This window comes from Ornithodoros turicata, chromosome 1 (assembly GCF_037126465.1).
Source record: "Ornithodoros turicata isolate Travis chromosome 1, ASM3712646v1, whole genome shotgun sequence".
NCBI classification, from domain to species: Eukaryota; Metazoa; Arthropoda; class Arachnida; order Ixodida; family Argasidae; genus Ornithodoros; species Ornithodoros turicata.
Window position 1 is genome coordinate 163,786,593 of NC_088201.1, and position 16,364 is coordinate 163,802,956.

The window sequence follows — 16,364 nt, forward strand, 5'->3', positions numbered from 1 at the left end:
ACTGCACTCTTCACGCACCTGGCGGAGTTCCGCTTCCAGGCCGTTCACTTGCATCTTCATCTCATGCATGCACATCGCATGTTTCTCTATCGTCAGGTGACCTTCCATTTCGTCATCGGCTGCCTTGAACCCAGATAACACGTATCGGCCCCTGGATGTCCTCGCGGTCCCATAATATCCCGAATCGGAAAATCTCCTGTTGAAACTTTGTGGGGACCAGCCAGGGATATTTTGATGGGATTACTTGCGGAACATCCTTTTGCGGCTGACGTGGGACCTGATCTGGAGAAAAGACGCCGGTGGTACCCGCACTGCTCTCCCACCGATCTCTTCGCGACTAGAAATCTGCCGAATACAGAGTAGAACGCCAATATACCCAGGAACATTCGAAAAAATGCAAATTAAATTCTCCATTGACGGCCAGTCAGTATATTGAACATATGCCACAGCGGTTCTCTAACTTCGCTCCTTTCGTCTTCATCTATATCGTTCAGAAAAAAAAAAAGAAAATAAATTTCAAGAAATGTACGTATAATTGTGCTGTTTAGTCAATATGTGGTCCATGCCCGTCATTTTAAGCGCGCTTAAGCGGCGGTGCGCTGGCTACCTTGGCACACAGCCATAGCCATCATCACCATCATCGACAATCCAATCCAAAGCCAAGCAACTTTGCGCGCGCACGATGTGTGTCCGTTGAGGGTTCCCGTTCCCTGTTTGATATGAGTTTATAAGTTTCTTGAAACCCATTTAGTTGTCAGCACCTAGTCTTTTCACCGCTCTCGTGTCAGCAAACGTCGTGTCGTGACCTTAAGGTCAGGAAGGTTCGTGCGTTAACTGGAACGTCGTAATGGGTGAGTGATGAGCCTGACCAACGCGTGCGTCCATTTCGAAAGTACATGTATTGTAATAAAATTTGTAAGTACCTGTTTTCATAAAAGTACACCGACACACATTATGGTGCCGTGATGAATACCATCCCGTGGTCATTAGGTCGCAAAGTTAGGCGACGTTTTCGACTCACTCTAATTACTATCGTAGTTCCTGTTGGAAGTTTCAGACACAGTACTTGTCTTTACATGTACTGCGTAGTGCGCGGATGCTGGGGCTCGGGGATTTCGGGGGGATGGTGCTTATTGTCATGTTATTAGTCAGTATCTCTTTTTACTTATTACGCAGTCGTTCATTTCGCTTTTCGTCAGATGCTCCTTTGGTGCTAGAAAATGATTTCCCGCGTCTTTGTTGCACTCTGCTGAGAATTCAACAGTTGCAATTTCGATTTACAGAACGGTCGTTATAGTTTGACTTGGTGTCAAGTGCTGGAAACTGAAGGTAAATGCCCTTTGGTATTCTGATTTAATATTGTTGGCAATATTCGCTGTGCACATATTTAAATGTGGGATGCAGTGCCACTGTTTTACGTGTGAAGGCACTGTGAGTCAGTGACTATGGTACAGTGGATGCACTAGCAAAGCATGTGTTACCAGCAGAGTTCCTTGTGTCGTCTTTGCCATATTGTGGCATTCACGGTCCAGTAGCAACTTGAGGATACGTCGTGGCCTGAGTAGTCGAGGCTAGCTTAATAGTAGTCTTTTTGCTGTCATCATCTAGCCTTACTCTCAGCTGTTTTCTGTACGTCTTCTCTCGAGTCCAACATTGACTGCATTTCGTGGATGTAAATGTAATCCCACATTTCTGATAGCCTCCAATTAATGTTGGTGACTTAGTCTGAAAATTATTCAAATTTAAAGATGCCTAAATCTGCAAGGAAGACGTTCCTGCGTCATGTGCAACGTGAGGTGGCACGGAGTACCCAGAAGGTGCTGCATCTGACTCCTGTGGTCTGTTCACGTGGCGCTGGGCAATCAGCAGCAACCAGCAGCACATTGGTAGCTGCTAAAGAGGATGTAGCACCAGAGAATCAAGCCCAGCCTGTGCAGCCAACAGGGGTTGCTGCCACCAGTGTTGACAACCCCATAATTCCATCTGAAGGCTCATCAGTGCTCTCAGAACACACTGGGCATGCTTCACCGACTGCTTTCAGTTCTACCCCGCAAGATATGCCTGCAAATCCACAGGTGCACCCATCTCTCAGCACTCCCCAGCAAGTTTCGGTTCCAGGAGTGATGGGTGATGATTTCAGCAAAGGACTGAGGTTATGGAGCATAAAAACTAAGACACCACATAGTCATCTAACTTCTCTTCTAAAGCATCTGCGCACCCATCCCTGTCATGATTCATTGCCTCGCTGCGCCAGGACACTGCTTCAAACACCGAGAGAGAGCACAGCAGTAGTTGAGATGGGCGCAGGAAAGTACTGTCACTTTGGCTTGACGTCAGGGTTGCGATACTCGCTGCAGAATGCTCACCACATCCCAGACACCCTTTCCCTGATTTTTAACATTGATGGGCTTCCCCTCACACGAAGCACAAGGGGCCAGTTCTGGCCCATTCTTTGCAGGGTGGCCAACTGCGGCAAAGGCAAGCCGTTTTTTGTGGGTGTATTTTATGGGATGGCAAAGCCACGTGATGCAGATGTTTTCCTGCAGCCTTTTGTAACTGATCTTCAAGATGTCCTCTTGAGCGGCCTTGAGATAAAGGACCAGTTGGTGAGAGTCAGAGTGGCAGCAATTGTCTGTGACGCCCCTGCCAGAGCATACATCCTCTCCGTGAAGAGCCACAGCGGGTTCTACAGCTGCACTAAGTGTGATGTCAAGGGTGAGCACAGAGATGGTAGAGTGTGCTTCCCTGTTGTAACTGGAGAAGGAAGGACGAACGACAGCTTCAGAGACCTTCTGCAGAGGCAGCACCATGTTGGACAAACTATCCTCACTGAACTTCCTATTGACATGATAGACTGTATTCCGCTCGACTACATGCACCTTGTGTGTCTTGGAGTCGTACGGAAACTGCTGCACTTGTGGTTCTCTGCCAAAACTCGCCACAGGCAGAGCCCAACTACGTGCCTTCAGTTGTCACAAAAATACCTAAGGCTTCGGAAACATCTGGGCTCTGACTTTATGAGGAAGCCAAGAAGCTTCAATGAGATTGACACCTGGAAGGCGACCGAGTTCAGGCAGATAATTCTGTACACGGGACCTGTTGTCTTTTCTACTGGCATTCCATCCAGCATGTACCACAACTTCATGGTGCTGCATTGCGCGCTTACGATCTTAGCTAGTGCACGGCACATTGTTGGGCACATCGAGTACGCCAAGGAGTTGTTGCGCTATTTTGTAACAACGTTTGCATTGATCTACGGGGAAGATCGCGTCTCCTACAACGTTCACGGGTTGCTCCACCTGGCTTGTGACGTTCAGCGTCATGGGCCTGTCGACAGGAGGAGTGCGTTCCCGTTTGAAAATTTTATGACAGAAGTGAAAGACTGGCTGCGAAAACCGAAGCAGCCTCTTGAACAACTGTTCAAGCGTGTAACGGAGGAAAGGAAACTTCCTACTGACGGTGACGTGAACAGTGAGAGTTCAACAACCTTCAGTCTCGAGCACAATGATGGGCCTCTTCCACATTGCTGTGAAAGTCCACAATATGGCATGGTTGCTGTTGCCAACTATGCCTTGAGAAGAAGCACTGGTGACAACTGCTGCATGTTGACAGATGGCAGTGTGATTGAAATATTGAACATTGCCTTCTACTCCAGCACAAGGAGAGCATGCATCATAGGAAGGAAGTTCCTATCTCTTGCTGACTTGTACACCTTCCCTTGTCCGTCATCTGCGTTCAATATCTATTTGGCGTCTGAGTGCTCTGACATTAGCACATGGCCTCTGGAAGATGTTTCATCAAAATGCGTCATGCTCCCTGTGGATGACAAATGGGCCGTGTTCCCATTGCTCCACACCTGGTAGTAAAGTCCTGTAAAATATCTGTCACTAGGCATGTAAATGTAAGACATTTTTGTGATGGCCATACATAAACATTTGAGGCTTGGAATTTATACATATTTGCTTTTGATTCTTGCAGATGAACTAGATTTTGTAATTATAAAATTTCCTGCGGAGGACAATGATGTGGCTGTTGCTCATGCATGCTGGGTCGACGGTAACTTCTGCTGGTGGCCACCTGAGAAAAATCCAAGCAAACTGCGCTCTTTGATCATCAGGGGACAGGTTCCACAGCCAAACTGGAAGCGGGTGCCATGCATTGTAATCGGCAGATTTCGTAAGTTCTGGCTTTGGTGTTGTGTCTTTGCCTGTTACGAAGCCTCTGTATTTTCCTTATTTAGCCTGGATATTGGTTGTACGAGTACAGGAAAGAAAAAAAGGCAGTTTGGCATGGTTTCAGTTGAGGATATGCTGACTGTGGATGCACGGTTTTGTTCTTCTACTCATTGATGTACATTAATCTCCGTTAGGTACATACGAAGAAGCGAGACGGAAACTTCTCGATGCTGAGAACACGTCTGACTTGCAGTCGGATATCGACCACTGTCGAGTGCGAAAGAAGCGGCGACGACTCATCAGCGCCAGCGACTCTGAGAGTGATGCGGAACCCATATTGCCTGCACCCCCTGACATCACAGCATTTCGTAACCAAGGTAAGTAAACACTGATCATACGAGCTTCATGCAGACATTTGGCCCACATTTACAAAAAGGTGCAGCAGCACATGCAGAAAATGCCAAGGTTCTGGTATATGGCAGTGGTTCCGAACTTCTGGCATGCAGAAGAAGTGTTTGCTTTCGTTGCCCGACTTAGAGGAACCCATTTTGTATTGCAACTTAGTGGGGGGGACTCACACCCCATAGTTAGGCTCTGACTAGATTGAATGAGAACAGCTCATTCAATCTGGATGAGTTGTCTGCCCACAACTGTTATTTCATAGGTCCCAAAAGCCACAGCTAAGCTCATCAGATGCAGGTGTTCCTACTCATCTTTGTCTCAGATATGACACCCCGCGATATCCCCCTTAAAGCTCTTTACCATTGCCCGCAACATACTGTCTGGTGTCTGTAGACAACGAACACATAACGATTCTGTGATTTTGCGCAGCCTTTGATAAAACACTGACACCTGTCGTGTTCTTTGTCTAATGACCACGAACCCCTGTACTCCGCAGCCCACAAAACCACTGGCATGTGGAAGGTGCATTTCTAATCTTTCATGGTGTGCGTGAGCTTTGCAGAGATCCAATTCGATTATAGAGATCCTCTTGAATAGCTAATTCATAGAGGTGTGCAAATATTATAAATTTTGAAAAATACTCCAAATGTTATTTGAATGTCATTCATATTTGTGAATTTTAATTATTCCAAAATTTCAGATAATGGGGTGCCATCATTCCTGATAAAATTTGCGTGGAATTTCGGGAAAATGTCCCATTTGGCACTTCCCTAGCACGATTCCCGATTGAGGTCGGAAAATGTCCCTGACATCTTGCAATACCGCACTTCGGCCTCGCCTCACACATTGTGCAAAGCGGGCTTTAAGGCACAACAGTGGCTGTCTGGCCATGTGGCAGATTTCGTGTTTTATTCTTTTTTGCAGCACAGTGTGGACCAGAGTATAATTACTCGTCTTTATCCTGTGTCAAGAGTCCTGAAATACATTCAGACTTTTACTCTTGATTCTCACAAAAGAAAGCACATCCAGAAAACCATGTGCCCAACCTATTTGTGTTATATATCTGCCACTCTCATATGTACCATTACGACACTTGTAGTAGTGGACCTGGACTGTTCAATGGAATTCCTGGACCTGACTCTTCAATGTTAAGGCTGCAGCAAACGTTTTCACGGGCCCTGACGGTCAATTCGGTACTCAGAGAATGGATTTTATTTTTAGCACTTGTATTTGAGAATTTTGGTGTTTGCACACCTCCGTTAATTAACGTTACAGAGTGACATGTCAGACCACCAAAGGTGGACAAAATTTCGTACACACGCAAGTCGTTTATTATTCGTCTGGAATAGTTGAAGGGGAAGCAAAGGTAAAAGATTTGTTGACAAAATCTGGGAAGATCCCTACCACTCTGAGACTGTTTAGTTGTGTGCAACAGTCTTAGGGTGGTGCATAGAGCAAGAGTGAAGCCAGCTTGTCACTGCTTGCGGTTCATCAGAATGACCACATCAGCTCTGCAAAGTATTTTTCTTCTAAGCTGAATAACGATGGAGGATCATTGTAAGGACGTGCTTCGGCCCAGTTTACGCATAAACATTCCTGACTTACTCCTTGAATACGCATTTGCACGCCCATAGAAATCACTCCGAATTATCTGGGGCAATGCTAAATTGTGGGTTTCTGACAATGACTGGCAGTAATACGACAAAACAAAAAAGAATATTGGTATAAAAATCCAGGCGCTGACCCCTCAAACAGGGCTGAGCCCTGACTTGACTGAGAAGCAATGCTGCACTAGTGCGTGTATTAGCAGCTGTCTATACTTCCTTTGAACTTTCGAAGTTAGAACAACTGTGGGTAGTGTACAGCAGAGTACCCACAGCCAGCGATGCAGTGGTGCAGTGTCTGCATTTCATGGTAATGAGAGGACCAGTTGGCTGCAAAGAATTAAGTATAATGTGTGCATCCTGAACATTCCAGAATTGCACAGAGAACAGACTTCTGTGGTGCAAGCAAAGTGCCATTCAAGGCCGACGACAGCTCCTCCAAGTACTGTAGCACACAGGACGTTTTCGTCTGGGAATCTCAAACGATCTGCAGGAAGCGGAGGTAGGAGAAGTAATTTTGCAAGCCGTTTATAAAAAATGATGAACGAAATATAAAAAAAGTGTGACACTTTAACAATTTTAGCACTACAGGTGTTTCGCAGCAGCTGTCTCTGTGAGCATGTGTACTTTTAACGTTCCGAGATTAGTATAACTATGGCCAGTGGACGCTCTCTCAAGCCCACTTGAAACCAGGCTCTTCTCCCCATGGTTCTGAGCGTTGTATTTCTTAGCAGTGTGCATACCTTTATCTTTTTCTTTAACATGTTTTTCCTTCTCGTGTTCTTTTTTTATTCACTATATCACACATTTGTTTCTCTCCTCCTCTCACTTGATGTGTGCACGTTGCAGTGTGCTTCTGCCTGTCACCATCCAATGTACATATACGATCTTGTGTCTGTCAGAAATCACCTGAAGAAACCCCGTTTCTGGGCAAAAGCTCGTGTAGTCATTGGAATTGAATGCTTCGTTCTTTGCAATGTCTTCACATGGGCTTAAAGGAATTATGTATAATGTGAGCACCCTGAACATTTCAGAATGGCATCATGAACCGCCTTCTGTGGTGCAAGCAGAGTGCCACTCAAGGCCAACGACAGCTCCTCCAAGTACTGTTGCACACAGGACGTTTTCATCTGGGAATCTCTCACAACCTGCAGGAAGCAGAGGTAGGAGCAGTCATCTGGCAAGCCGTTTACTCATGAGACATCCCATCATGATGCAGCAAAACCTGTTGAACTCAAATCCCAAGGAACCGTAAAATGGATTGGAGCTTCCAATGAACTAAATTGACAAAATATATATAAAAATGTGTGACAGTATAATAATTTTCACACAAGAGGTGTGTTGCAGCAGCCGTCTCCTTGAGCAAGTGTACTTCTTTGAACTTTCAGAAGTTAGAACAACTGGGGGTAGTGTACAGAAGAGTACCGTATTTTCACGCGTATTAGCCACGGCTTATGCGCGATTTATTTTTTTCGCGGACGCTCTGCGGCTTATCCGTGGGTGCGGCTTATCTCGTGACTATTTTCCCTTGTACTTTCCCCATACCCCGGGTTAAACGAAAGGGCCGACAGTGCCTCATGTTTTTCGAAACAGGACCGCCCTGCCAGTGCAAGAACAATACCAAACGGGGGCGAGTCCACTCCACATTCGAGTGGACTAACCCGTCAATCCAGGAAAAACATGCAACAAGGGCACAATCCGATCTTAGTAGAACACTAAAACTGACCTCCTTTGTTATACAACATGCCGACACCGGAATGTGGACAGGGTTTGTAGCCTTCCCCACGGTCTCCGTTGTCGGCAGACCCACAGGAAGGGTTCAATACACCTGTCATCAGGATAAAACGTGGTCAGCTAAGCGTCAGTTCTCATTTGACGAGAGCAGCAGCATTCGTGGGCACGGCAGGTAGAGGTGAGGCTTGGCTCCAACGCTGAGGCACAGCCGCGACAGCGGCTTCAAACTAAAAGTCGTCGACTTCGCGGACAAGTACGGGAACAGGGCAGATGGCAGGGAGTACAGCGCTGACGAGTGTTGAGCGTCTCTGTTGATTTTGTATGTGCATCACTGGTTTAACGCACAAAGCAGTCGCGTCGTATTACCCACGCTTATCTGCGAGTGCGGCTTATCTGCAAAAACAATTTCAAAATGTATCTAAAAACGAGTCCTGCGGCTTATCTGCGGTGCGGCTAATACGCGTGGAAATACGGTACCCACAGCCAGCGATTCAGTGGTGCAGTGTCTGCATTTCATGGTAATGGGAGGATCAGTGGGCTGCAAGAAATTAAGTACAATGTGTGCATCCTGAACATTCCAGAATTGCATCAAGAATCGACTTCAGTGATGCAAGCAGAGTGCCACTCATGGTCAACGACAGTTCCTCGAAGTGCATTAGCACACAGGACATTTTCATCTGGCAATCTCGCACAGTCTGCAGGAAGCACAGGTAGCAGCAGTCATTGAGTGACCCCTTTACTTAAAGGACAACTGAAGCGAAATTTGTCCATTGCAAAAAAGGGACCGAACAAGGTGTAAATATTATGTAAAATTATGGTACCACTAGTATTTTGCAAGTACGCTGTACGGATGGGCATATTTTTGACGATTACGAGCGCGTTGGGCCGCCCACCCGACACGATCGCCCATGGAGCGCGCCAAGCATTGCGGGAAAATCTGAGGAGCGCGTGACGTCAAATATCTCTCGCGCTCCATGTGCGGCTGCCCGGTAAACGGCACAAACACGCCGAATTCTGAATGACGCCTGAAGATGTTCGATACGGAGATCTCGTGAAAGTCTGAAGGCGATATATCCTGTGAGAGATGGGTTCGTACATTCTTCTTCGTCTCCGTTCTTTCCCCGTAGCGGGAATTAGATGTACGCCGAAACGCCAAATGAAAGTCAGGAACTCCAACAGGAGAGACAACGTGCGTCACTTCCGTGGTCTGCTATGGCGGCGCGGCGACGCTCACCAGGGGCTCAGAGTGCTCCACGGCCGAATGTTATATCGCGATTGTGGCGGCATTTCAACTAATATACGCAAATCTAAGTCGAATTCCGGATTGTTTTGGTACACATCGCAATATGAGGCTTTGAGCTTTGCAGCCTATTTTCGCTTCCGTCGTCCTTTAAAGGCATTCATCATGAAAAGGGTATATTTGGTTAACTTGAACCATAAGAACTGGATCGTAGTAAAATACACTACCTGAGCTTCCCAAACGTAATATACCAAAATGTGAAGAAAACATTAAGTAGGGGGACTGGGCCAGCTGTCACAATGGTAAATTACAATACTACCTCACGGGGAAATAAAATGAAAGGGAGCTGTTGTGCAGTTTGTGCGCAACTCGTAATCGCCACAAGTTGTCACACTTCTGGCTGAGACTACCACCACATGGGGGCATTTCTTTATTTTTTAATTTTTTGTTGCAGACAGCATGAAATGTTCCAGACAGCATGTACTGTTCATATCCTGCAAGGTGTTTGGAACATGGCTGGAGAGTCGTGTCATGGTAGCTTAATTAGTATAGCATCAGACTGGCAACGTTGCGGGACCATACCCCGCTCCTGCATGACCTTTTCAGCCACTGCCAGCTTTCCATTCAAATTTTCTTTACTGGCATCTTCCTGCATTATGACCCACTATCTGTAGCACGTACGCTACATACATTTTGCGGGGCCAAGATATTTGATAGCCGGCGTTTCGTGCACTTCACTGAACAGAAATCGCTTCAAGTGCATCCCCAGCCACAGAGTATGTCAATCACGTAATCACTGCCATCACCGTATGTGCGCTACGGACTGACAAACAGACATGCAATGTAGGAGCTCAGCAAAGATTTTGCCCTTTCCCCAGACATCTTTCAATTAATCGTGAAGTAATATATTGAAATGATGCAGCTTTCTGCCATCTCTTCCTCATGCTCTCCCCTTCTTTTCCTGTTTTACAATCTGGACACACTTTCCCCATTCTCACACTTGTATTCACGATTGCAGGGAAATTTTGTTGCGATAATTATACAAAAAAAAAAACAATATTCAGGCATCAAAATTTGGGTGCAACATATGAGTAAATACGTGACTGTTTCAGACAGTTGTTGGAGTTCAGTTAGACTCCCTGGCCCTTTGCAAGAAAAATTTACTCCATGATATTTTTCTTTTCTGCAGATTGTCTTGGGGATCCTGTGCAGTGGTCGCAAACAGGAAGTCTCAGTGAGGGGTGCCACTCAGGTCGTTCAACACCTTTGTATGGTGAGGATGCACGTCACTAAATGAATATACGCTGCATCAGCTCGAAAACTGTTGAGCCAACGATCAGGTGCTAGGTTCTCCTTCCTTGTATTCCAGCTCCTCCTGTCACTGGCAACCCAACTGGGCATGTGGCTTATTTTCCATCTTCTCTGATGGCTTCTGAAATGACTTTAAGAGACATGGCTTCACCATCTCCAAGCCATGTCATGTTTCCAGTTGACAAAGGTAAAACGCTCTTTACGGATGAGCAGCACCAAATACGAAGGCTGCAATTTTGAGTGCGTAACATTTGTTTACGTGGTGAAGGGACCAATGTTTAGGATGGTGTTTTGGACCAGAAGTGTGGAGATACTTTTCATATGCTGCCCATGCCAATGTGAACAAAACATATCAAGAGAAAAACTTCATTTGTTTATTTTAGAGCAAGTCTGTGAGCCAGTTTCAAGAGCGCAGCATCGAAGTGTTGTTCAGTTACGCCATGGAGGAAGTACTCAAGATGTTTATCGTAAGAAATTTCTCCCGGTGTCACGACAATTTGGAGTACAATTAGTTGTGATTCTAGTCCACTGGTTGCCATCGTTAACAGTTCAAATGCATGCAGTTATGATGCAGAATTATTAACGAATACCTGAAAAATACTTTTTCTTACCTAAATTACCATAAAAGTGCAGTCAAGAGAGGCTGGTTAATGAATGCCTAACGCTATTTCATTGCTGAAATTTTTTGAAGTACATGTTTTATAACTACGTGACAAATGCAAGCAGAAAGTACATGAAGTACACCACTGTACAAAGACATGTGCCTGCTCCTTTGGCAACCAACTGTACTATATTTGTAGTGTCCGTGCAAAGTTCCTGGATCTGGCTATTCAGTATTAAGGCCGCAGTCAGCAGTTTTGCAGGGCTGTGATATTCGATTCAATGTTCATAGGAGGTTTTTCTTTTATATTTTTGTTTACTGTTTGTACTTCAGAATATTACTAATTGCACACCTCTACTCAATGGCCATCTTCTTTCTGGTCTGTTTTCTGCAGCAATACACATTCTCGTGTGTGGTTGCAGGCTGCGAGGCAACTTCCTTTTTGGACTGAGATATATGTGGCTTAGTTGAACTAGCCTCTTGACAGCATGCAATTGTTTTTCATATTTTAGACACCAATAGTGCGACTGTTCACAGCCCACTGCAGCGGAACATTAGTCAGTCGTCGTCTGCTTCATCTACTGCTAGAAGTAGCCCAGCATTAACAGGAGGTATGACTTTGGCATGTGCTACTGGTGCAGCATGTATGCTTCATTTAACCGTGATCTTTGTCCATCTCACGATTGTGTGAAGATGACAAGGTAATTTCTGCTCACCAGTACAGTACATTCTCGTTAATTCGAACTTAAGCAAGCCAGCACTTTTTGTTTAGATTACAGTTGAACGTCGTTACAATGAACACGGATATAATGAATTATTGGTGACAACAAAGAAAACGCTAAGCTTGGCTGTCTGTGCTTTGTTCTGTGGGAGTACTACTTCAACATGTGCGATTAAGAACGTGGTACGAGCACAGCGCGTACCGTGCTGTTGGGGGCCATTGCCATAACCACGACATGTCGACATATGTCGTGCCCACAGAAAAAAAAAGTCTAGTTTATGTAATTTATTAGTAATTTACCAACAAATGAATAATTTATTAGTAATGAAAGTGAGGCATAATATAGCTACAACGGAACCTGTGTACGTTTACGAACACTTCTCTTAGCACAAAAACAGCCTTTGGCCCTTGGTCCTGTGCTATGGTATTAACATTTGCAACATAATACCTGGGATTACACTCGACCCAGATGATTATTACCTGGTGATAAAAGTGCCTTATCTCCTCACGGGGCGTGTCGCTATCAGTCAAAAGGTGCGCGTATTAGTCAGCATACGAGCATTCGAAGGAGTGTGGAGGCTGTCTGAGGCTGTTACCTTTTCTTCAGCATCTTTTCTTCAGTTCTCGTTGCAAAGACAGCTCAAAAACATGTAATTCATTGGTAGATAAGGGAGTGGAAGATTGTCCTTTCGCGTTTCACTGCGAAGAGCCGCGACAGAAAATATGTAAACCAAAACCAGTTAATTAGTGCAGCAAATGACCCGCTCTGGTGGCAAATTTTCTAAAAAGTGTTCACTGAAGGTCTCAGTAGCTGTAGCATCCATTTTAATGCTGACATCGCCCAGCATTAGAACTTACGTTTTTCACGAGAGACATTTGAGTTTTTATTTAAATAATGAGCGTCTCCCAATCATTCACACTTGTAGGCGGTATCAGAAAGATACTCGTAAAAAAGTAAGTTCTTCGATTGGTGCCCCTGTTTGCGAAATATTTAGCCCGGGGATTTAACTGAAACACCCTCCATGAAACTAAGATGTTTCTTGGCCATTTTGTTTCCTGTTTGCATGCAGACTTCTGGAGTTACATTTTTATTTCAGTGCCATTATTATTTGTCTGTGTTGGATTGTGTCTGCTACATGAAAAATGTGTTCTTTCTTAAGAGCAGGGGTCAGTGAGTGTAGAGTCTTCTCCTAGAACATTTGCTTTTCCCACTTGCATCCCCCTTCCCAGTTAATGCATATTGCCTGTGTGCCTGCTCTGTCAATATGAGATGCTTTTTCTGGTCTCAGGCTTCCCCTCTGCACGTTTGTTCCTCATTACTCAAGACTTTTGATCTTTAATACAACTCAGAAGCAAGGTTGCATTTGTCATTTTCACCTTAACGATTCACACTGTTTGCTATTGTTACAGCATTTGAGAACGAAGTGCTGCGACTCCTGCATGCTGTGAGGCTTATCCTAGAGGATCACAGTTCACAACTCAATACTCTCATGTCTGCCGTCGAACGTCGCCCACATGCAACCGACCCTGAGGACCCCAGTACCCTCCAGCCACATGAAGAGTTGAACATATTTCTTGACTTCGACCTGTCCCTGGCATAGGGAGAAGAGATGGCAAAACTGGTGAGTTTACAGTTGAACATCGTTGTAGTTAAGTCTCACGGGAACCACAAGTTATCGTGCTATATCTGATTGTTCATTTGCCAAGCATGGAAGCTACTATGTTATAAAAACGGATTCCCAATAAAAATGAAGAGTGACCAACCATATCTAACAGGAAACTCGCAGTGACCGATAATTTTGTACTAAAGGTGCTCTTTGTAACAAGGTTCGACTGTATTGCATCAGGGTTCTACCACATGTTCTATCCTTTCCAGATAAGGAAACTCCAACAGTTTGGTGGCACGAACCTCAGGGATGCCATACAGAGGCTTCTGAGAGCACTTATGTCTGATGAAGTAGCGTCCGCCTTTAGCTGGAAAGGTGGAAAAGGCAAAAACAAGTTTTGCGACCTCCGATGCAGTGAAGCAATTTTCCGTAAGTCCATCCTGTGTGTGTCACACTGTCTGCAACCTAGCCTTATGCTTAGGCCCTGAGCTTTAAGGTTTAACACTAATTTCCCCCAACTTTGCACCCGAATGGAGGTTCGCCTGTTTGGCATTTAACCCTATTCCAACCTGCTAAATCGCACGTAAACTGGGCACCTCGAGGCAACAGTGTGTACTAATATTTCGCAAAATATGCGATTGACCTGTACTTATACATACTTGCATACTCTCTGCATACTTGTAAAACTCCGGGTAAGCAGTGTGATCAAAGTTAATTCTACAATACAGCCCGATTTCTCTTTGAGTTCAGTCTTCTGATAAGTTTCCTACCTGAAGTTATTGGCCCCATTTTTACCTCCTCCCCAAATTTGCAAAAAATAAAAAATAAATAAGACCCAAAAACTTCTGTCTACTTAGGTGGTACTGTTTCTACTTGGGGCCTGATATCCTCTTCCAAAAATTATTTTAGTTGCACCATGCTAATTAATTGGCACTGCACTTCTCATGACTGCTTGCAAAAAGCAAACAAAAAGAAAACTGTGCATTGCCAACAGTGTGGTGCAGATAAAATGATATATAGAAGATGATGTTGAATGTTTTGTTTCGCAGTCTTCAGTTGCTTGAACTTTAATTAACGACACATAATCTGAGGATGCAGTATTTGCAGTACTCCATTGGCCAGTTTCGGTCTCATGTTGTATGCATTTTTGCTGGGTATTAGCACTTGTGCACAATATGCAGCTTCTTTTTCATTTTGTTAATAACTAATGCGATGATTAGAATGAATTATAGACTTTTTCTTTACGAACATTCAGTCCAATATGCTAATGGAGTAGCTAGTACAAGGCAGCCCATAATACTGGGCAAAATTTTTGCCATTTTTTATGGCATTCTCATTTCTGCATTTTGTTATTGCATGAATTTTTGAAAACATCCTGCATGACCAGCTGTGAGCACTGACGTCACTTCCCCTGAATTATCGGCTAGTGCATGCCAGACAGCAGACAAAAAAGAACACTTGCTGATTTCTGTGATCAGGGCTAATTCGTAGTGGCAAAGGGAAGCGAGGGAAAGCAAAACAGATTGCATTCGTCCACACATTTGTGCACATCCACACGTTAAAACAAAGGAGGTAGACACCGTGGACACGCAGATTGTGGCAGCGAATGTTACGTGGTCTTGTGTGTAGGAGAGCACTCTTCCAGGCATCTGCTCAGTTCTCTAACTATATTGTTTGGTGTAGGTTGCATCAAGTCAAACCGTCTACTGAAAAATCCCACGGACAGTGAAATCGAAGGCCACATTAAATCATGGCTCCGTCACGCGAAGGAACGCCATGATCGGAAATCGACTGGAGCACAGCGCACAGCATCATTCAGTGAGGACTGTACGTAGTCTTTTGAAGGCATACTTGTGAAATCTGCTACTTGGACAGCACTGTGGGCCCACGTACGTGCCAGAGGTACCCCGTGGATTTAATGTCGGAGGCATGGTGCAGTAATCACTGTATGGTACATGCTTGTCAGCTGCCACATAACAAGAGCACCATTGCAGCTCCCATAATTACAATACTGGATTTGTTATCTGTGTATGAGGCACATATACAGTTTGGACAAAAGCTCCCTTTTTTTGCGTCATAAATGAGTCTTGAGCCTATTGTTTTATATATGCCAGAGCTGTTTAACTTAATTTTAGAGGTATCAGAGGTTCCACAATGATCACTGGTCTGGCTGTATGCAAAATTTTGATTTGTGGAAATTATTAAATTTGGGTTTCTTCACTGCAGGCCTACGTACCAGTGAATACACTGGGGTGATATGTGGATGGGCATAAACAGAGAGATTCAGGGAGGCAAAACAAGCTGGTGCTGGTAACTGAGGAAGTCTTGTGCATCGTAGAACATGAAAAAACAATGTGCAAGTTTCCGGCGATAACGATTCACAAGTAAACAGAAAACGGTCAAGAGCACTAAATAGTTTAATTAGCGGAAAAACGAGACTTTCGTGCAGTAGGCTGCACTTCTTCAGGTTTGAGGACCTGTTACGAATAGTCAAGAACATATCAACCCTAGTCACAAAAGAATAGAGGGCGAGGGTTGAGAAGTATACAAATAAATGTACTACACAGGAGGTGGCTAGACAAGTTGGGGCAGACATTCAGATGACGTAGCACAACATATGAATGGACACAGCGGCCGTTTTGTCCATTCATATGTTTTGCTACGTTGTCTCTATGTCTGCCCCAACTTGTCTAGCCGCCTCCTGTGTAGTACATTTGTTTGTATCCTTCTCAACCCTCACCCTCTACTCTTTTGCGCCTTGGGTTGATATATTCTTGACTATTCGTAACAGGTCCTCAAATCTGAAGAAGTGCAGCCTACTGCACGAAAGTCTCATTTTTCTGCTAATTAAACTATTTAGTGCTCTCAACCGTTTTCTGTTTACTTATGAAGTCTTGTGCCTCTATTAATTGATGTTTTTAAAGGTGTTGTGACAGTCTTTCAGAAGTATTCAACCATATTACATACGC

The 16,364-nt window shown here is 44.6% G+C and overlaps 1 protein-coding gene across 1 annotated transcript; it reads left to right on the forward strand.

The window, feature by feature from the left end:
- The first annotated feature begins 679 nt into the window (after positions 1-679).
- Positions 680-15,799, forward strand: LOC135378730 (uncharacterized). The gene is made up of 13 exons (XM_064611816.1): positions 680-851; positions 3,979-4,176; positions 4,370-4,552; positions 6,555-6,683; positions 7,216-7,344; positions 8,497-8,625; positions 10,345-10,428; positions 10,525-10,653; positions 10,850-10,933; positions 11,580-11,678; positions 13,199-13,410; positions 13,665-13,824; positions 15,079-15,799. Exons 1-11 carry the CDS (start codon positions 848-850, stop codon positions 13,387-13,389), a joined length of 1,359 nt encoding a protein of 452 aa, XP_064467886.1. The 5' UTR covers positions 680-847; the 3' UTR covers positions 13,390-13,410; positions 13,665-13,824; positions 15,079-15,799.
- The last annotated feature ends 565 nt before the right edge of the window (positions 15,800-16,364 follow it).